The 20,658-nt window shown below is 45.0% G+C and overlaps 2 protein-coding genes across 4 annotated transcripts; both read left to right on the top strand.

The window, feature by feature from the left end:
- Positions 1 to 864: 864 nt before the first annotated feature.
- On the top strand, positions 865 to 13,352 carry LOC102970993 (nascent polypeptide associated complex subunit alpha). Of its 3 annotated transcripts, none has more exons than XM_007081515.3 (8): positions 865 to 972; positions 1,839 to 1,910; positions 10,900 to 10,985; positions 11,174 to 11,251; positions 11,541 to 11,687; positions 12,122 to 12,250; positions 12,903 to 13,025; positions 13,227 to 13,352. In XM_007081515.3, the coding sequence occupies exons 2-8, from the start codon at positions 1,841 to 1,843 to the stop codon at positions 13,239 to 13,241; spliced, it is 648 nt and encodes a 215-aa protein (XP_007081577.2). In that variant the 5' UTR covers positions 865 to 972; positions 1,839 to 1,840; the 3' UTR covers positions 13,242 to 13,352. The 3 variants fall into 3 exon arrangements, with proteins under 3 accessions (XP_007081577.2, XP_042848496.1, XP_042848497.1); XM_042992562.1 differs by lacking the exon at positions 865 to 972 and adding an exon at positions 1,001 to 1,056; XM_042992563.1 differs by lacking the exon at positions 865 to 972 and adding an exon at positions 1,432 to 1,450.
- Positions 1,917 to 10,891, top strand: LOC122240372 (nascent polypeptide-associated complex subunit alpha, muscle-specific form-like). The gene has a single exon (XM_042992558.1). The coding sequence runs from the start codon at positions 4,411 to 4,413 to the stop codon at positions 9,781 to 9,783; it is 5,373 nt and encodes a 1,790-aa protein (XP_042848492.1). The 5' UTR covers positions 1,917 to 4,410; the 3' UTR covers positions 9,784 to 10,891.
- Positions 13,353 to 20,658: the final 7,306 nt, after the last annotated feature.

Raw genomic sequence — 20,658 nt, 5'->3', positions numbered from 1 at the left:
GAGAGAGATGGTATGAAGGGTCAGGGCCCATGGCCTTTTCGTGATCAAAACGCTGAATTACATTCTCTTTTCAGGAGTCATTTTGTTTTCATTTTTTTAATGTTTATTTTTGAAAAAGGGCGGGGGGGGGGGGGGGAGACATAATCCAAAGCAGACTCCAGGCTCTAAACTGTGAGCTCTGAGGAGAGGGGCTTTAACTCAGGAACAGTGCGATCATGACATGAGCTGAAACCCACTGAGCTACCCAGGTGCCCCATCAACTTTTCAGAAATCTTACTATATAAAGCATGAGTTTTTAACGTGGGGTCTTGGGACTACTAGAATGGATGAGTTTCAGGATATCTATTTGCCCAAAATACAGGAAAAAGAATCGCCTATGTGCCTACGTTTTTTCTGAGAGGGTAATTATATATAATAGTTTCAACACCTGTCAAAATTGTGTATTCCAAAAATAAAATAGGGTTAACCTATGTCACTGCTACCTTACAATGATGTGAATACAATCCGTGGCATTCAGTATTATTTAGTATCTCCTATGTCCCCTCATTAGTTCTAAAGAGGAAATTAAAAAGTCACTGCAATACCGCTGTGGCTAAGTTACTGACCAGAGGGCAGAGGGTGCCTGTTTCACGACAATTTCCCTTTGGGTATCAAAATGCCTCGACTTAGGGGATGGGAAGAGGTCGGCTATCTAAGGGCTGCCCAGCTATCTAAGGACTGCACAGAGCTGAAGTTCCTGCCAGGCCAGGGCGTTCTGTTCTGAATTCTTACCCTTATTTAGACCTCGTCACCACCCCCGTCAGGGAACAACCGGAGGGGTCACTCTTTAAAGGAAGTGACTGGCGGCCGCTCCTGACCCGGAATCGGATCCTGGTCCCGCCCCCTCCACCAGGCTTCCTTCTGCAACAGGCGTGGGTCACGCTCTCGCTCGCTCTCTTTCTGCCGCCATCTTGGTTCCGCGTTCCCCGCACAGTAAGTCCTGTCTTCGTCGCTACTCTGTATCCGCAGCCATCCGCCTTTTTGCGGACTGAGCCGCCCTGGGGACTGAGAGCTAAGGGGAGTTGGAGGCTTTGTGGGACCACCGGGTTCCTACTCGCCTCTGGGAAGTGTGGCCTTGGGGCCTCCGGACAAAATGGGGTCTGTGGTTGATAGCCTAGCAAAAGCAGGGCAGAAGGGCCGCGGGCCGGGCATGGAGGCCAGTGCTGGGGAGATGAGAGCCGTTGCGGTGTTGGGGGCCGAAGCGGAGTGCGTCTGCTGTTAGGAAAGGTTTCATAAGAACCCGGAGGAGGTTAAGGGGGTCACAGCCTTGGAAACCACCCGCCCCCCCGACACACACACAGGCCGTTCTTAATTGTGACAAGCGAGTGCTGGGACTTAAGGCGCTTTCTTTCCCCCTCCTGGTTTCCGAAAGTCGACAAACGGGAGTCCTGGAGGTCCCAGCCCAGGCAGAGTGAGTGTAGGAGGGGAGGTTGTGCAGTGTAGCGTCTGAAGTCTCCCGTGGTCGGGAGCCAGACCAGGATGCTCTCCCTCGGGTCGAGAACGCAGTGATGATTGTTGCCCTTGGGGGCTTCGGTGTGTGGAGTAAAAGGAACCCGTGAGCACTAGAAGTCTCTTTACTCTGCGGAGTAAAGAGAGGTAGAAGGTGATTTGCTTGATCAGAGATCGGAGGGTCACGTCTTACTTCTTACCTATTCTCAGCAGCTTTGGGGAGGGTTGTCCCGACACCTTCATGATTTTTTGCTTAACAGCCCTTCGCAGAGTTTTTAAGAATATTTGACTCTGGGTTGGGCAGCAGAACGGATCCCAGTCAATTCAGGCCTCCTTTTTATTCCCTTCAGAAATGCCTGGTGAAGCCACAGAAACCGTCCCTGCTACAGAGCAGGAGTTGCCACAGCCCCAGGCTGAGACAGGTAGGTTCCCCTAGCCCCTTGCTGTTCATTCAAACTGTAAGAATGACCCTAAGACCATTTGGTGGGTAAAATGACAAAGGGAATACACTTCTGTTTTTCAGAATTAAGTCATTAAAGATGGGCTATAGCTTTACCAGGGAGGAGAGTCGCTGATACTAACTGCTGTCCTGGAGGGACTTCATTAGGGAATGGAATGTAAACAGTATATTTAAGTATTAAAATCTCCCTGGCCCACTTTGTGGGTTATGGTAACTGCCTCAAAGAGCATTCTGTGGAACCCTCACCTCACATAGAACTGAGCTGGGAAGGGGCTCGGTGATTCTTACCTATTGGAACTGGATGACACACTTGCAGGCCAAGGAGACCTGAGCTTTTGTGAAGTTCTAGCCAGCAAGTTGCACCAAGGTTTTAGGTGGCAGAGCTTGGCATTGTGCCTTCATCACATGTCTGGATGAGATGTGTCCTACTGGGCCCCAGGGCACTCATATGTGGGTTAACTTATTTTATGAGTTGGTGTGGAGATTTCTGGTGTGCTGAAATAATGCCTGCATCAGTAGCTTGCCAGAACCCAATATTGAAATAAACGTTTCTTTAACTACTTCTTCATCTTTGACTACTTCTTCATCTTTGAAATTAATGGATGTAAACATAATATAAAGGCAAGTTTTGAATAGTGGTTAAAATGTACCTCTAGAAAACTTAAGGGATAGTGAAAAAATATTTAATGATATTCTTGCTGCGTCAGTTGTGCTGAAATAAAGAAAGGGAATCTTCGGGCTGCAACTTACATTCTCACTGTCTTTTATTGTAATTATTTTTTTTTTTTTAACTTCACCTGTCACTTAAGGGCAGTTTCTTTCTCTTTCTGGAATTAAAATAGAGTTGTTTATAGTTAAAAGCATTGAGGTTCTCTCCCCCCACCTGTCTGATTTTAGCAGCTGAAGGGATTAATACAGCTGCTAGAAAAGAAAAAGGAGGGGGCCTCTGAGCTAGTGAACAAGCTGTATGAAATCCTTGAAGTACAAGGAATTTAATGGAGGGAGAAAATAAAGGACTGGTCTCAAACAATCCTGTAATTCAATGCTAACCGAAACCTTACTCAACAATTTGATATTACAAATGTAGAGACTGAAATTTAGATGAATTTCGAATAATCTGTTTCAAGCCTCAAAACTAATGCCATTTGCTTCTGAAGCAATCTTTAATGCTGGTAAGCTTATTTCTGAATGGTTTGAGCTTGTACAGTTGGTTTAATAATAAGAGAGTGCCAGTGATAAAACACTCTGAATTTTTTTCTGTAACTATAATTAAGTGATTACTATAATGAAAAAACTAGCCCAAAGAATTGGTTATAGTGTCTAAAGCAGGTAACTTGGGCCTTACCCCATCTTGAAATCCAGTCAGAGGAAAACATTCTAAGTTTCAAATTCTGAGTAATGTATTAGGAAACCTTTACACTGTAATCATAAGACTTTGAACTACCAACTCTCCAGGAAAAACTGGTTGAGCCGCCTGTCTTTTCTATAGTTGGATACTGGTTGAATAAATTGTGAGTTTGGATGCTGTGGGTTGTTTTGTTTTCATTTTTTAATTTCCTTCTAGGTATTGAGCATTTGTTGGTCTAATCCTATGCTCCAAATAGTAAGCATGGTAGTTTTTCATCATTCAGAAAATCTTTTGCTGAGCTTTACTCTAGTAAAGCTAGAACATTGGTCTATTTTGGCAGAATGACATACTTATCCAAATTAAGGGGTAGAAAACCAGTGTATTCCCCACTCCAGTTTCCTTCTTCCAAAATAGAACCACAGTCTGGTTTAACAAGTTGGTCTACAGTTTCATAATACAATCCCTACCCTTGTGACTAAGCTCTCTCCCTGGCAGTCTGGTTCATCTTAGATTGATGTCTGAAGGGCTAACATTACCTAGGAAGGTCTGTAGAAACTATGAAGTACAACCCATTTGTGGTTGGCTTTTTGTTTGTTTGGGGTGAGTGGGTAAATGGAGGCATAGAGAGGCAGAGTGACTTAGTTCTTAATACTTCATATTGAATTGTGTGCCAGATACCACCTTCCTAAAACTTTATTCTAAGAGTCAGATTTTTTTCTTACCTTAGTGGAAGCCTGAGCATATAAAGACTTGTTTTTTTCTCATTTAGCTCCGACTCCTGGTCGTTATCACCACTCACTGCCTTCCTTGTTCTGATTCTCAGTGTCTGTTTCACTGAAACAGACTAATCCTTGGGAGACAGAGTAGAACAGCTATTCTTCTAGTGGTATTCTATGGCCTATAAGAAAAACTTAGGGTTTGTTTGAGGAAGGAAGGGAGGAGGGCACATCTGGGAAAGGATGGAAAGCATGCTATTCCCAACCCCACTCTTAGGCCTGTGCTCCCCATTTAGAGACTAATAGGCTGCTTAGACTGTTCTTTTCACCTTAAAATTGTTTTTTGTAGGTTTTGTTGGTTTGGTCTGGTTTGGTTTGGTTTTGGTAGGACATGGGAGATGGGGAGAGGGATGTGTTCTTACTGGACCACTGAAATATGTTTGGGGAAGGTTGCTGTTGCCTGTCACCTTTGTCTAATCCTGTGTGGTGACTTTCATTCTCAGATTAAAAAATTCTGTGTTTCCTGTGAGGCATGTTGTACCAAGTTGGGCTGCATAACTCACCTTTGTTTTTTTCCTTCCCTTTCCTTCTTTATTCCCCTTTTTTGCTTTTCTCCTCCAGCTATGCTTCCTGTGTCTTCAGCCTTGAATGTCACTGCTGCCTTAGGGCAGCCTGAATCTACCCTTCCCCCTTCTTGTTCCCTGGCTCCCCAACAATGCCCTCTGGCAACCCCTAACCAGCCTTCCCCATCCCTTTCTCCCTCTAGTGTTGCTTCAACCCCTTTTGAAGCTCCTTTTCCCCAGTCATCCTCTGGGACAGCCCTGCCTTTGGGAGTTGTCCCTTCCCCCACTGACACCCCAGCTTTCCTGCCAAACCTACTAGGGCCTCCCATCTCCCCAGCTGCCTTAGCTCTGGCCTCTCCCATGATAACTCCAACTCTGAAAGGCGCCCATTCTTCTTCAGCTCCCTTGGCTCTGGTGGCCTTGGCTCCCCACTCAGTTCAGAAGAACTCTGCTCATCCACTTAACCCTCTTAGTTCACCTCCTTCGATTGCTGTGACTAAGTCAGGGTCGGTGACCTCCCTGTCATCTCCCATTGCTTCCTCAGAACCAAAGACCTCTCCTATTCAAGACCCCTTACAAGTAGACCCTCGAAAAATTACCCCCATCCCTCCAAGTATAGTCAGTGCTGTTCCTGCCCATGTTGGAACTCCCTTGGCCTCTGTTCAGTCTGGAGTAGCCTCATGTCCTCAGATGCCACCCACCACTCCCCTAGCCATCACTCCCCCTCAGTTCAGAGACATCCCTGTTTCCTCAGCTCTGACTTCTCAACAAAACAAGGAAAGCCTCAGCCTAAAGGGACCCCATAGTTCGCCTGCTGCCTTATCTGTTTCAACCCAGTCTATTTCTGTGTCTCCCAACATCTCTCCAGTTTTTCTCCCTTCTCTAGGCTCTCACCCTGCACCTTTACATCAGACTTCTCTTGGTTCTCCTATTCAGCCCTTAGGTCAAACAGGCCATAATGTTCTGTCAGATGCTATACTAGATGCCACTTCTGCAGATCATTCTTCCACAGGGACCTCTTACCCTTCTCAGAGATCTGTAATTCCTCCCCCTCCTTCCAAAAATGAGGTGACTTCTGCTGCTGTGGCTGCTTTTCCAGCAGGGACTCGAGATTCCCCTCTGACTCTTTCTGTTGACAAAGATCCCTCTGCTGCCACTGGCATAGCCTCCTACAACCCCTCTGGTTCATTAAATGTAGCTACCTCTTCTCCATTATCTCCTACAGACTCTCTCATTCTCAAAGGTTCTCCTGATGCCACTCATCATCAGCCTTTGGTGGCCCAAATTCCTGCTTCTCCAGAGAGTCCAAGCTTGAAAGAAGCTCCTGTTTGTTCTGTTGGAACCACCCCATTTGTTATGGCTAACCCCTCTACAGTTTCTGCAGCACCTACTACCTTTGAGATAGCTACTTGTGTCTCTCCTCCAGTTTCATCAGGTCCCATAAGTAGTAAGGACTCCACTTCCCATACTGCCCTTGTTATGACTCCTGTGGCTCCCAAAGAGCTTCCTGCTCCTCAAGTAACAACCCCTCTGGGAATACCAGTCTCTCCTTCTCTGCCAGCCCCTGAGAACCCCAAAAGTCTCCCTGCATCAGTATTGGTAAAGTTACCAACACAGAAAGATCTCCAGACTTCACCTGCCTCTGTTGCTGGAGCCCCTGTTTCACCGGTCCAGGCAGGACTCCCTATCAAGAAAGACCCTACTCTAATACCATTGGCCCTGGCAGCCCCTAAAAATCCCCCCTCTTCCCAAAGTACATCATCATCATTGGAGATCCCTCTTTCCCCTGAAACCACCTTAGCAAAGAAAAGCCTTGTAGAGCCTCTCCCTCTAGTTATGCCAGTCAATACTGCTCCCTCTCCTCTGGGTGTTAACTCTCCAACCTCTGTAATCAAGACAGATCCTTATGCAAGCCCAGACCCCACGAGTAGTCTGCTTCCCAGAAGTTCTCTCCCTACCCCAACCATGGCTACATTTTCTGCTGCCACTGCTGGGGTGGCTCCTACCACTATAGCCAGCCCTTTCCTAGGAGCTGTCTCTTTGACTCATGAAAGCCACCCAGACAAGGAGGTTAGTTCCACTCTCACTATTTTACCTTTGGTTCCACCAGCCTCCGAAAGTTGCCCTGTGGCTCCAACTGTGGCTTTACCCCCCCAGAATGTTTCTGCTTTTCCAGCTGCCATGGCACTGGCCCCCGAAATTCCCAAGTCTGAGCCCTTTCCCTCTCTTCCTCCTCAAGGTGCAAAGAAAGTTCATGGTATTTCTCATACCTCGGCATTGGAACCTGTGGCTTCCTCTCCTGAAGGGCACCCAACCAAGGACTCTGGTTCTTCTGTTAATACATCTTCTCAAGGAACTTCCCTAGCTGACTCCACATCTCGTTTAGGGACTAGTATGTCTCCCCAAACTAAAAGACGTCCAACCAAGAAGGGTTCAACTACTTCTACCTTAACTCTTTCTAAAAGTGTACCTGCTGTCCCTGATACTCCTCCTGGAAATCACTCATCCCCTGTTTCTCCAGTTGAAGCTTCCTTTCTTCCAGAGGCCAATCTTTCTTTTCAAGTCCCTAAAGGGTCACTGGCCAAGAAGCATTCCCCTACTCCATCCCCCAAAGAGGCCCCAGATACCCCATCGCCCAAAGAGGCCTCCACTCCCCCAGCTGTGGCTCCTCCCTCCCCCAAAAAGTCCCAAGCAGCTCCATCCCCCAAGAGAGCCCCAGCTACTCCATCTCCCAAAGGAACCTCCACTGCCCCAGCTGTGGCTCCCCCCGCCCCCAAAGGGGGCCCAACAACTCTATCCCCTAAAGAGACATCCACTCCAGCAGTGAATCCTTCCTGCCCCAAAGGGGCTCCCAGCCCCCAGGCCATAGCTCCTCCCTCCCCCAAAGGGGGCCCAGCAACCCCATCCCCTAAAGAGCCTTCCACTCCTCCATCTATGACTCCTTCCTCCCCCAAAGAGTCCCCAGCTACCCAACTTCCCAGAGGGGCCCCTACCCCAGAAGCTGTGGCTCCTGCCTCTTCCAAAGAGTCCCAAGCAACTCCAGCCCCCAAAAGAGCCCCAGCTGTGGCTCCTCCAGCCCCCAAAAAGTCCCAAGCAACTCCAGCCCCCAAAAGAACCCCAGCTACTCCATCTCCCAAAGGGGCCTCCACTGCCCCAGCTGTGGCTCCCCCCTCCCCCAAAGGGGGCCCAGCAATTCCATCCCCTAAAGAAACCTCCACTCCCCCAGCTATGACTCCTTCCTCCCCCAGAGAATCCCCAGCTACCCAACCTCCCAACGGAGCTCCCACTACCCCAGCTGTGGCTCCTGCCTCTCCCAAAGAGTCCCAAGCAACTCCAGCCCCCAAAGGGGGCCCAGCAACCCCATCCTCTAAAGAGACTTCCACTCCACCAGCTAGGACTCCTCCCTCCCCCAAAGGGGGCCCAGCAACCCCATCCTCTAAAGAGACCTCCACTCCACCAGCTAGGACTCCTCCCTCCCCCAAAGGGGGCCCAGCAACCCCATCCTCTAAAGAGACCTCCACTCCACCAGCTAGGACTCCTCCCTCCCCCAAAGGGGGCCCAGCAACCCCATCCTCTAAAGAGACCTCCACTCCACCAGCTAGGACTCCTCCCTCCCCCAAAGGGGGCCCAGTAACCCCATCCTCTAAAGAGACCTCCACTCCACCAGCTAGGACTCCTTCCTCCCCCAAAACTGCCCAACCTCCCAGAGAGGCCCCCACCCCTCAAGCTGTGGCTCCTGCCTCTTCCAAAGAGTCCCAAGCAACTCCAGCCCCCAAAAGAGCCCCAGCTTCCCCACTTCCTAAAGGGACCCCCTTTGTCCCAGCTGTGGCTCCTCCCTCCCCCAAAAAGTCCCAAGCAACTCCAGCCCCCAAAAAAGCCCCAGCAACTTCGTCTCCCAAAGGGTCCCCTAATGCCCCAGCTGTAGCTCTTCCCTCCCCAAAAGAGTCCTCAGCTACCCAACCTCCCAAAGGAGCCCCCAATCCCCCAACTGTGGCTCCTCCCTCCCCGAAAGGAGGACCAGCAATTGTATCCCCTAAAGAGACCCCCACTTCCCCAATAATGACTCCTCCCTCCCCCAAAGGGGCCTCAGCTGTGACTCCTTCTTCCCACAAAGAGTCTCCAGAAACTCCAGCCCCCAAGGGGGCCCCAACAACCCCACCTCCCAAGCGGGCCTCCACTCCCCCAGCTCTGACTCCTTCCTCCCCCAAAGAGTCTCTAGCTACCCCATCCTCCAGAGGGACCTCAGCAACTCCATCTCCCAAAAGAGCCCCAGGGACTCCATCCTCCAAAGGAACCTCAGCAGCTTCATCCCCCAAAAGAGCACCAGCTACCCCATCCTCCACAGGTGCCCCCACTCCCTCATCTGAGATTTCTCCCTCACCCAAAGAGGCCCCTATATCTCCAGTTTCAGTTACTTGTCCCTTGGGGTCCATTGCCCCTCAGGCATCTAAAGGCCTACCGATAATGAAAGGTCCCACAGCTCTTAAACCAGTACTTGTTGCCCCAGCTCCAGAAAGTGCACCAGTTGTCACAGTTCCCTCTGAGAAAGATCCACTGGCCAAGAAGAGTTCTGCTACTCCACCTCCTGTGTGCCCCGATCCCTCAGCCAAGAATGGTACTAAAGGACCTCTTTCTACAATGGCTCCAGCCCCTCTACTGACAGTCTCTGCTCAGAAAGCCTCTTCTCCAAAGACTCCCAAAACCCTTCCTGTTTCTCCGTTAAAAGGCAAAGATTCTTTTCATTCCCCAAAGAGCCCCTTGGCTCTTGCTCCTGAGTCTGTGACATCTACCCCTCTGGCAACAGCTTCCTCTGAGAAGGTCCTTCCTAATGCTGGATCAGCATCTGTCTCTCCAGCACCCACCCCACCAGTCTCTCTGCCTCTCCCTCCCTCCCCAGTTCCCCCTCTGCTTCCTAAACAGCAATTTCTGCCGTCCTCACCTGGGCTGGTGCTGGAATCACCCTGTAAGCCCTCAGCCCCTGCTGATGAGGATGAGCTGCCGCCTCTGATTCCCCCGGAACCAATCTCGGGGGGAGTGCCTTTCCAGTCGGTCCTCGTCAACATGCCCACCCCTAAACCTGCTGGGATCCCTGCCCCAACCCCCTCTGCCAAGCAGCCTGTTCTGAAGAACAACAAGGGTATTTGCCTTGGTTTGCTGTGTGCATGGTGTGTCGCCCACACCCCTCCTGGGGCTACCCACCGATACTAACCCTAGGATGCGCCGCTTTCTCCAGTATATCTGCTTGTGTTTGGACATAGAACATAGAATTATACCATTTTAAATGTAAAAGCTCTAGGTATATGAAACAATCTTGGTTTTCATCACCTCAGTCTGTTTTGTATTATCTTGTGTAATGTGGTCCAGGCTAACCCTGGATCTGCCATCTTTTTTACCTGAATGATCTGACATTGAAAACCAAGACCTATTAGACCTTTAATTTGCTCTAATCTCTGCCACATGACTAACTTTGTCCCTGGGCCTGGGATTTGCTAAAATACTGGGAAATATGGAACTATTTGAGTTTCTTTTCACTTCTTAGATTTAGTAATGACCAGTGCCCAAGGGACTCCCTTTCCAAGACCTTTTCCTAGCCTGAGAATGGTGCAGGTGTATGCTTTTTTTCCTCTCAGTAGTCTTTATTGATGCTTGGCCTTTTGATTGAGGTAAACTTAAAATGTGTGAATTATATTTGGAAGATGGGAGAGAGAGGTCACAGGACAGAATCTAACAGAGGTGAGTGTTAGGACTACAGGTGGGCAATCATTGAGAATCTTCAAGCTAAGTTCATTAGACCAAATTGCTAGAGTAAGTGGTTTGAAAATAAGGCTAAATGTGTGTACACAACTGTTTCTGGCCTTCCCCAACCCAATATAAAGAATAAGGGGAAAATGTCCTCTCTGGCCTGCCTCCACAATGTGAACTTACTGCCTTTTCACCTAAATATAACTGGAGATACCTTGTCTGCCAGAACCTCTTTGGGATGGTTGGGCAATTGGGTAGAATTTGGAGTTAGGTAGGTCATTGGTATTTGCCTGTGCCAGTGGGTAAACACCTTGAGAGAAAGGAAGCAGTTACAGTTTATAAACTGCTTGGCCTGTAACTAGTAATTACCTCATTTCTGGGGCCGGGTCTTTAATGGATGTGTACACACTAGTTTGTGACTAAGTTGGAGGCTATCAAGCTGGCTTCACACAAGTCAGTTGGTTTACACTTAACTTTGTGAGGTCTAGCATAAGCCAGTGACCTCTAGTCCAGGCAAGCTATGGTGAGGTGCCTCCTCCTCATAATGTACTTTAAAATAGTAAAAGTTATTTGTCATCTCAGGGTCTGGAACAGAATCGGACAGTGATGAATCAGTACCAGAGCTTGAGGAACAGGATTCCACACAGGCAACCACCCAACAAGCCCAGGTCGGTATTCTCTTATGCGCTGGTCAGAAGACTTGTGCCAAGGAAGCATTGGAGAACGAGAATTGACCAGAGGAGCTGACTTAAGTATTTGGAGAAGTGTAGCTTCATAAAGGGAAAACCTCCTAGGGATTTTGGTATCTAGGCTTTATTTACATTCCAGTTTACTCATAGCTGTTTTATCTTCTTAGCTGGCAGCAGCAGCTGAAATCGATGAAGAACCAGTCAGTAAAGCAAAACAGAGCCGGAGTGAAAAGAAGGCACGGAAGGTGAGATTTTAAGTCATAAACCAAGAATTAAAGCTTCTGATGAAGCAGCTTTAGAGAGGGGAAACTGTAGTGTTAGTATCATATTTATATATTTATTTTTTTGTTAGTATTATATTTAAAGTGACAGAAATTACTATGGTAGAAAACCCAGGAGCCCGGGAAGCCAATTCTGTATTATATAAACTTAGCCTAGGAAAAGGCTTTGTTGTGGTTGTAGTTACTACTGTGTTCTTTACTTCCTGAAGCTGCTTCTAAAGAAATTAAAAACCTGATGTTTTCTATTTCTTAGGCTATGTCCAAACTAGGTCTTCGACAGGTTACAGGGGTTACAAGAGTCACTATCCGGAAATCTAAGAATATCCTCTTTGTCATCACAAAACCAGATGTCTACAAGAGCCCAGCTTCAGATACCTACATAGTTTTTGGGGAAGCCAAGGTAAAGAAAGTTTTCTTGGATGCACTATAGACCAGGGTTTCTCAGCCTCAGCACTAGTAATAGAGTTAGATAGTTCTTTGGTGTGGAATTTGTGGCTGTAATTTTGGGTCAGATAATTCTTTGTTGTAGAGGAACTTTCCTGTGTGTTACAGATGTTTAGTAGCATCATACCCAGGTGTAGTAAAAAAACATCTCCAGACATTTGACATGTTCCTGGGTCAAAATCCCCTCCCAGTTGAGAACCACTGTTCTAGAGCTAAGCTACTACTCTTTCCACAGTGATGTATAATCTTAGTGAGGGCAAGCAATTTAAAGCTATCTAGTAAGTTAACCTGAAGTGGTTTTAGATTGAGAATTTGGAAAAGATATAAATGATTTATTTCATTTACTGCAGACTGATCTATTCACATAAGTCTGTATTTTCTGCCCTTTAGATCGAGGATTTATCTCAGCAGGCACAACTAGCAGCTGCTGAGAAATTCAAAGTTCAAGGTGAAGCTGTCTCAAACATTCAAGAAAATACACAGACTCCAACTGTACAAGAAGAGAGTGAAGAGGAAGAGGTACGTAGGAAAATATTTTATACTTTTAATTCTCTCCAGTTTATATTGGTGGAAGGATTCTGTATTGCTTTAAGCTCTCGAACTGCATTGAGTTAAATAGTTTCTGAGTTATATTAAGAACTAGATTCGGTGCGGGGCTCCTGGGTGGCTCAGTCACTTAGCATCCGAATTTGGCTCAGGTTGTGATCTCGTGGTTTGTGAGTTTGAGCCCTGTGTCAGGCTCTGTACTGATAGCTCAGAGCCTAGAGCCTGCTTCGGATTCTATGTCTCCCTCTCTCTGCCCCTCCCCTGTTTGTGCACTCTCCGTCTCTCTCAAAGAATAAATAAACGTTTAAAAAAAAAAAAACAGATTCGACACACTTGGGTGGCTCAGTCAGTTAAGTGTCTGACTTTTGATTTTGGCTTAGGTCGTTATCTCACGGTTCATGGGATGGAGCCCCATGTCAGGCTCTGTGCTGATAACCAATTCTCTCTCTCCCTCTCTTTCTGCCCCTCCATCTCTCATGTGTTCTCTCTGTCCCTCTCAAAATAAACATTAAAAAAAATAAAAAATAGATTCAAGAGACTCCTAACTCGCAAAGAACTGCTAGAGTTGTTCTCCCCTTTAGTTTATTGTTTTTGTTTTCTCTGTCTGTCTCTCTCTCTCTCTCAGGTTGATGAAACAGGTGTAGAGGTTAAGGACATAGAACTGGTCATGTCACAAGCAAATGTATCAAGAGCAAAGGCAGTTCGAGCCCTGAAGAACAACAGTAATGATATTGTAAATGCTATTATGGTGAGTGTCCAAGCCTTTATCCTTTATTCCTTAACTCTCTCTTCCCTGACCAATTATGGATGACTTTATTTTCTGTGGCTTAATATCAATCAGCCAGTTAGGAAGCTTCAGAACAAAATCTATTCTGTATTATCTCATATTTTAGTGGCCTGAATTCTTAATCTGCCTATAACTACTTCTAATGATTTTTTTCTTTTACAGGAATTAACAATGTAACCGTCTGAAAACGAGGACCCTTTTTTGGTGTTTCAAAAGAATAACTGCAGCTTGGTTTGAAATTTGTACTGTTTCTATCATTAATAAAGTTATGGCTTCTTGTTGGATGAACCCAGTAGGTGCTTAGTCTCTTCCCCCTCCCTTCCCCCCACCCCCAAAAATGAAGCCTTTAGAAATGAAAACACATTAATTACTCTTAAGACTTCAACTTCAGTTGAAAAGATTTAGTACAAGGTTGGAGAGGGTACATACATAATGGATGTGGATGAAAAGATTGCACTTTGTAGAAAATGAAGAAGTAACTCACGAAGGGAGTTTTTGACTTCTATACAGAGCACAAACACTGCTCCTAAACAACACTACAGACATTTTAGTGTACAAAATAAATTATGATTAGGGTAGACATAATTATTCTAGGAAAATAAGTAAAAACTAGGCAAATTGATACATAATGATTAGCCAGTGTGTGATAAATATATATAACTCCAGGGGCACCTGGGTGGCTCAGTTGGTTAAGTGTCCAGTTCTTGATTTTGACTCAGGTCATGACCTCATCACAGTCGTGAGTTTGAGCCGTGTCACATTCTGCAACGTGGAGCCTGCTTGGGATTCTGTCTCCCTGTCTCTGCCCTCTCCTGCGCGCTCTCACTCACTCACTTGCTCTCTCGCTCTCTCTCAAAAATAAATATTTAAAAATATATATATACATACACATAACTCCATATAAGTCCTATGAAGAGTAAAGTTTCCGAGTTTTGGTTGTTAGGAAATGGTTTGGGGGGAAAGCAGAGAACTAAAATTTGGAAATAGGAAGACTACAAGTAAATAGGCAAGAATCCTAAAACAAAGAAGTGATAATACACCTAGAAGGAATGTTAGAACGGGAATATATCGGATGAACTTGGAGGGCTTTAGAGACTAAAGTTTAGACACTTCTTTGTTTTCTTTCTTTTTCTTTTAATGTTTATTTATTTTTATTATTTTTTTTTTAATGTTTATTTTTGAGACAGAGCATGAACGGGGGAGGGGCAGAGAGGGAGACCCAGAATCGGAAGCAGGCTCCAGGCTCTGAGCCATCAGCCCAGAGCCCGACGCGGGGCTCAAACTCACAGACTACGAGATTGTGACCTGAGCTGAAGTCGGACCCTTAACCGACTGAGCCACCCAGGCGCCCCTAATGTTTATTTTTGAGAGAGAGTGCAAGCAGCCGAGGAGGCAGAGAAAGAGGATGACAAAATCTCAGGCAGGCTCTGCACTGTCAATGCAGAGTCCAATGCAGGGCTTAAACTCCCAAACCATTAGATCATGACCTGAGCCTAAGTCAGGAGTCGATACTTAACTGACTAAGCCACCCAGATGCCCCTAGACATTTCTGTTACTGAATTCAGTTTGTCTTAGTAATCTCTATACCCAATGTGGGGCTTGAACCCACAACCCTGAGATTGAGTATAATATGCTCTTCTCAACTGAGCTAGCCAGGTATCCCTTGAATTTGGTCTCCTTGATTCCTGTGAGAGTAGGTATTATTTTAACACGTGAGTGGAAGCTGAGGACCAAAGAGATGAAATGACTTCCCCAAGAACAGCTACGGAAGAGCAGGGCCTTTTCATTGCGGTAGGCTCCGTTGATAGAAAGTGGTAGGCTCCTGGAGAAACACAAGTTGCCATTGGGCTGAGAATGATGACTCGTTTCCATTTTACTGGGGTATAATCATTTGCTGAACAAAAGTCTCATGAAAATAATGATCGGTGCCTTGGCTGCCAAATCTGAGCCTAATTCTTTTTTAAATTTTTTTAATGTTTATTTTTGAGAGAGAGACCGCACAAGCAGGGGAGGGGCCGAGAGAGACAGGGAGACAGAATCTGAAGCAGGCTCCAGGCTCTGAGCTTTCAGCACAGAACCCTATGCAGGGCTCGAACTCACAAACCATGAGATCATGGCCTGAGCCGAAGTCAGACACTTAACTGAGCCATGCAGGGGCCCCATAAGCCCAGTAATTCTTATTTAGGGAAGAAATCTAGGGATGTTAACTACTACTAACCTTACCCTTCACTCCTGCGGAGTTAAACTGCCAATTCTTGGTTACTTTTTTTAATTTTTTTTTTTTTATATTTATTTTTGAGCGTGAGGGAGACAGAATCCCAAGCAGGCTGCATGCCATCAGCACAGAGCCTGATGCTGGACTCAGAACTTAGGAATGAACCGTGAGGTTATGACCTGAGCCCAAATTGAGTTGATATTTAACCAAATGAGACACCCAGACACCCTCTTGGTTACTTTTTTGGGGAGGTATCTTGTTCAAGGCTATTACTGCTACCAATGCTATAGTTCTATTTCTTCCCACCTCAAGGACTCTTCTTCAGCCATTCATTAATCCCCCAAAAGCATTTCTTTTCACCACACTTGAAATGTACAACTAACTTTCTCTGTCACAGAATGATCTCAAATAATTTTGGCTCTCAAATTAAGGAATGTATATAACTGGAGCAAAAACAAAAATTTTGAAGAATTACTCTCCTGGTTCTTAAAATGATTAAGTCTCTATTCAAATACTCAATAGTCCATTTAACAATGATATTTTAAGTAACCTCTGACTTCATCTTTTAAAAAACAAGAAGCACCTAGATGGCTCAGTCTGTTGAGCATCCAACTCTTGATTTAGGTGAGGTAATGATCCCGGGGTCTTAGAATTGAGCCCTACATACAAGCTCCATGCTCAGTGTGGAGTCTACATGAGATTCTCTCTCTCTGCCTCTACCCCCTCTCCCATGCTTCCCCTCTCTTTTTCTCTCTCCCTCTGTCTCTCAAATCAAAAAACCAGGCGCCAGGATTGCTCAGTTAAGCATGTGACTTAAGGTCATGATCTTAAGGTTTGTGAGTTCGGCCCCACATCAGGCTCTTTGCTGTCAGTGCAGAGCCTACTTTGGATCCTCTTTCTCCCTCGCTCCCTGCCCCTGCCCCACTAGCTCTTGCTCACGCACACTCTCCTCTCTCAAAAATAAACATTAAAAATTTTAAATTGAAAAAAACCCCGATACTCCAAAACATGTATAGGATTGAAGAATCTGTGAAATTCACAGGTTATTTACTGAATGACCCTTCTGATTTCTAAAGGGAAAAAAAAAAAAAAGGCCAGTTTAGTTAGCTATGCTCTCACCATGTTTCTCCATTAGATTTTCCTTTTATTTGGGAAATACTTCAAACATGCAGGTAAAGGACTGTATGAACTTGTTACCCAGCTGTTTTGTTTTTTAAAAATTAAATCCTACAGATACATATGGAGACCCCTGTATACCCTTCCTCATTCCTATTTTCCCTCCCTCAGAGATCCAGCTATCCTGAATTAGTGTTTTAGAACTAATTCCTATAAGTGAGTTGGTACTCTCTCAATCCATATTTATGTACCCAAAGAAGTTAGTGATCTGCAGGTTTTATTTTTTCTTCTGCAAGTTTTGAAACTTTAAACAAAATTGTACATTACATATCTTGCAAATTTCTTTCTTTTTTTTTAACGTTTATTTATTTTCGAGAGAGCACAAGGAAGAGAGGGAGACACAGAATCTGAAGCAGGCTCCAGCTCCGAGCTGTCAGCACAGAGCACGACGCGGGGCTTGAACTCACAGATTGAGAGATCGTGACCTGAGTGAGCCAAAGTCAGTTGCTTAACCGTCTGAGCCACCTGGGTGCCCCACATATCTTGCAAATTTCTTTTCACTTCAACTTTGTTTCCATGATTTCTCTGTGGTAATTGATGTAGTTCTATTCATTCCCTTTCTAGTCCACTGTAGTCTGGCTTTTATCTGTACCTTTACCTGAATAGCTCTCAAGTTCATCTAGTTCCTATTTCCAATGGACACTCTTCATGCATGGCTACATGTGTATTTTCCTCAAATTAGTCTCCTTGACATCTCAATTTCTCTTAAATCTGTTTATCTTCAGTTTCAAGATACCCAAAATTTGTTACATTACCTATCTACCTTGTCAAAATATTGCTATATGTATTCCCAAAGAAACTTGGTTTTTGCAACAAGTGGTGGTGGGAAAATCAGACACCCACATAGAAAAGAAGGAAGTTGGATTCTTATACCATATACAAAAACTAACTACAAATGGATCAAAGACTGAAATGTTAAGACTCAAAACCATAAAACTAAGAAGAAAACATAGGAGGAAAGGCTTCATTCCATTGATTTGGCAACGATTTATAGGATACCAAAAGCACAAGCAACAATAAGGGAAAAAGGTAGGGGCACCTGGCTGGCTCAGTCAATAGAGCATATGACTCCATCTCAGGGTCGTGAGTTCAAGCCCCATGTTGGGCATAGAGATAACTTTTAAAAAAACAAGTAAATTGGATTTCACCAAAATTTAAAATTTCTCTGCAACAAAGGACATAAATCAACAATAGAAAAGGCAGGGGCGCCTGGGTGGCTCAGTCGGTTAAGCGGCCGACTTCAGCTCAGGTCACGATCTTGCGGTCCGTGAGTTCGAGCCCCGCGTCGGGCTCTGGGCTGATGGCTCAGAGCCTGGAGCCTGCTTCCGATTCTGTGTCTCCCTCTCTCTCTGCCCCTCCCCCGTTCATGCTCTGTCTCTCTCTGTCTCAAAAATAAATAAAACGTTATAAAAAAATTAAAAAAAAAAAAAAAGAAAAGAAAAGGCAAACCACAAGATCATGAGAAGATATTTGTAAATGACCTATCTAATAAGGGGTTACTATCCAGAATATATAAAGAACTACAAGATTAAGAAAATGGGCAAAGGGCTTGAACAGATATTTTCCCAAAGATGGTACAAATGGGCGATAAGTGCATGAACAGATACTCAACATCACTAATCATTAGGGAAATGCAAGTCAAAACTACAGTGAGACAGCACCTCACACACACATTAGTGTTGACAAGGATGTGACAAAATCAACCCCTGTGCACTCTTAATGGGAAAGTAAAATGGTATAGCCACTATGGAAGACGGTATGGTAGTTCTCAAAAGATTAAAGATAGAATTACCATTCCACTTCCGGGTATATACTCTATACTCCAATTGAAATCAGGGCCTTAGAGATATTTGTATATCTATACAGCATTCACAATAGGAAAAGGTGGAAGCAACCTAAGTGACCCTCACAGATAAGCAAAATGCAGTATATGCATACTGCATACAATATATACTGCATACTGTATATACATACAATAGAATAGTATTCAGCCTTAAAAGGGAGGAAATTCTGGCACATGCTACATCATGCTACAACTTTGAAGGCGTTAACTCTGAAATGAGCCAGTCACAAAAAGGCAGACTTGTATGATTACATTTATATAAGGTAACTAGATTAGTCAAATCATAAAGACAGAAAATAGAAGGGTGTTTGCAAGGTGAGAGGAAGAATTATTTTGTTTGTTTACATTTTATTTTTGAGAGAGAGAAAGAGCACAAGCAGGGGAGGGGCAGAGAGAGAGGGAGACACAGAATCTGAAGCAGGCTCCAGGCTCTGAGCTTCAGCACAGAGCCCCATACAGGGCTCAAACTTACAAACCGTGAGATCATGACCTGAGCTGAAGTCAGATGCTCAACCAACTGAGTCACCCAGGTGCCCCAAGAATTACTGTTTAATGGGTACAGAATTTCAGTTAGGGAAGATGAAAAAATCCTGGTGATGGGTGGTGAGGTTGTACAACAATGCAAATATACTTAATCCCACTGAACTATACACTTAAAAAAGTGGTTATGATGGTAACCATTTATGTTTTTTTTTTAAGATCTTTTATTCTTAAGTAATCTCTACACCCAACATGGGGCTAGAACTCACAACCCTGAGATCAAGAGTCACATACTCTACTGACTGAGCCAGCCATGTTATGTAAGTGTATTTTTTTTAATTATTTTAAGGAGGGGTCCCTTGCTGGCACAGTCAGTTAAGCTTCCGACTTTTGATTTCGCCAAAGATCGTGAACTCACAGTTCATGAGATGAAGCCCCACATCAGACTCTGCACTGACAGCACAGAACCTGCTTGAGCTTCTCTCCCTCTCTCACTGTACCTCCCCCACTTGATCTGTCTCTCACACTCTCTGTCAAAATAAACATTTTTTAAAATTATTTTAAGGAAAGAAAAGAAACCTCAGTGTCAACCTAATCCAGTCACAGACTTCTTCATAGCCATTCCCTACTATATTTACTTTCTAAATATTTTCTGTTTATCCGCCCCCCCCCCCCCCGCCCCTTTGCTTCATTCCTAATGCCACTGCCTTAACTGAGAACCACCTGAACAGGCTATTGCTATCATTTCCTAATAGTTCTTCTACCCTCGGCTAAGAATCCCTCTACACTTGCCTCCATACGGTGGGTAGATTTCTAAAATCCTCTTCCACTTGGGGTGCCTGGGTGGCTCAGTCAGTTGAGCGATCAACTTTGGCTCAGGTCACAATCTCATGGTTTGTGAGTCTGAGCCCTGCGTCAGGGTCCGCGCTGACAGCTCAGAGCCTGGAGCCTGCTTCAGATCCTGCGTGTCCCCCTCTCTCTCTGCCCCTACCATGCTCATGCTCTGTCTCTCTTGCTCTCTCTCAAAAATAAAAAATAAACATAAAAAAAATTTTTTTAATAAGTCTCTTTTTTAAAAAGTTTATTTATTTACTTTGAGAGAAAGAAGGAGAGAGAGAGAGAATCCCAAGCAGGTTCCACACTGTCAGTGCAGAGCCCAATGTGGGACTCAAACTCATAAACCATGAGATCATGACCTGAGCCAAATCCAGAGTCGGACACTTAACCTAATGAGCCATCCGTGCATCCCTATTCCTGTTCAATATAAGTCTTAATTAAAATTCTAACAGACTCTGACTGAAGAATCTAGGTCTGGAGACTTGCCTACTCAGCCTTACATATCCCTCTTATTATAGAATAGAGTTCAAAGGGGTGTCTTGGTGGCTCAGTCACTTAAGCAGTCAACTTTTGATTTCAGTTCAGGTCATGATCTGGTTCATGAGTTCGAGCCCCACACTGAGCTCTGCACTGACAGTGTGGAGACTGCTTGGGATTCTCTCTCTCTCTCTCTCTCTCTCTCTCTCTCTCTGCCCCTCCCCCACTCATGCTCTCTCTATCTCTGCAAGTAAATGAATAAACTTAAAAAAAAGAGTAGAGTTTGAAAACAATGGGAATCAGTATTCATTCAATAAATTCCTCAATTTCTACTATTTGCTAAGCAGTGAGAATCCAACAGAATAAGATACGATATCTGCCCTTGTGGAAATTACAGGCTAATGGGAAAGGCAAATAGGACATTTTAAATTCCTTAGCTTAGTCTCCATATATGTCTCTACACAACTCTGAGCCTATTCATTTAAGGAATATTTATTCAGCATTGGAATAGGCTCTAATTATTGTTTTATTATTGTTGGGGTAGTGAAAGAGACAAATAGCTTTTC

The sequence above is a fragment of the Panthera tigris genome, chromosome B4 (genome assembly GCF_018350195.1).
Source record: "Panthera tigris isolate Pti1 chromosome B4, P.tigris_Pti1_mat1.1, whole genome shotgun sequence".
Classification (NCBI taxonomy): domain Eukaryota; kingdom Metazoa; phylum Chordata; class Mammalia; order Carnivora; family Felidae; genus Panthera; species Panthera tigris.
The sequence above is the reverse complement of the archived record's forward strand: the minus strand, read 5'-3'. Positions and strand labels throughout refer to the sequence as shown.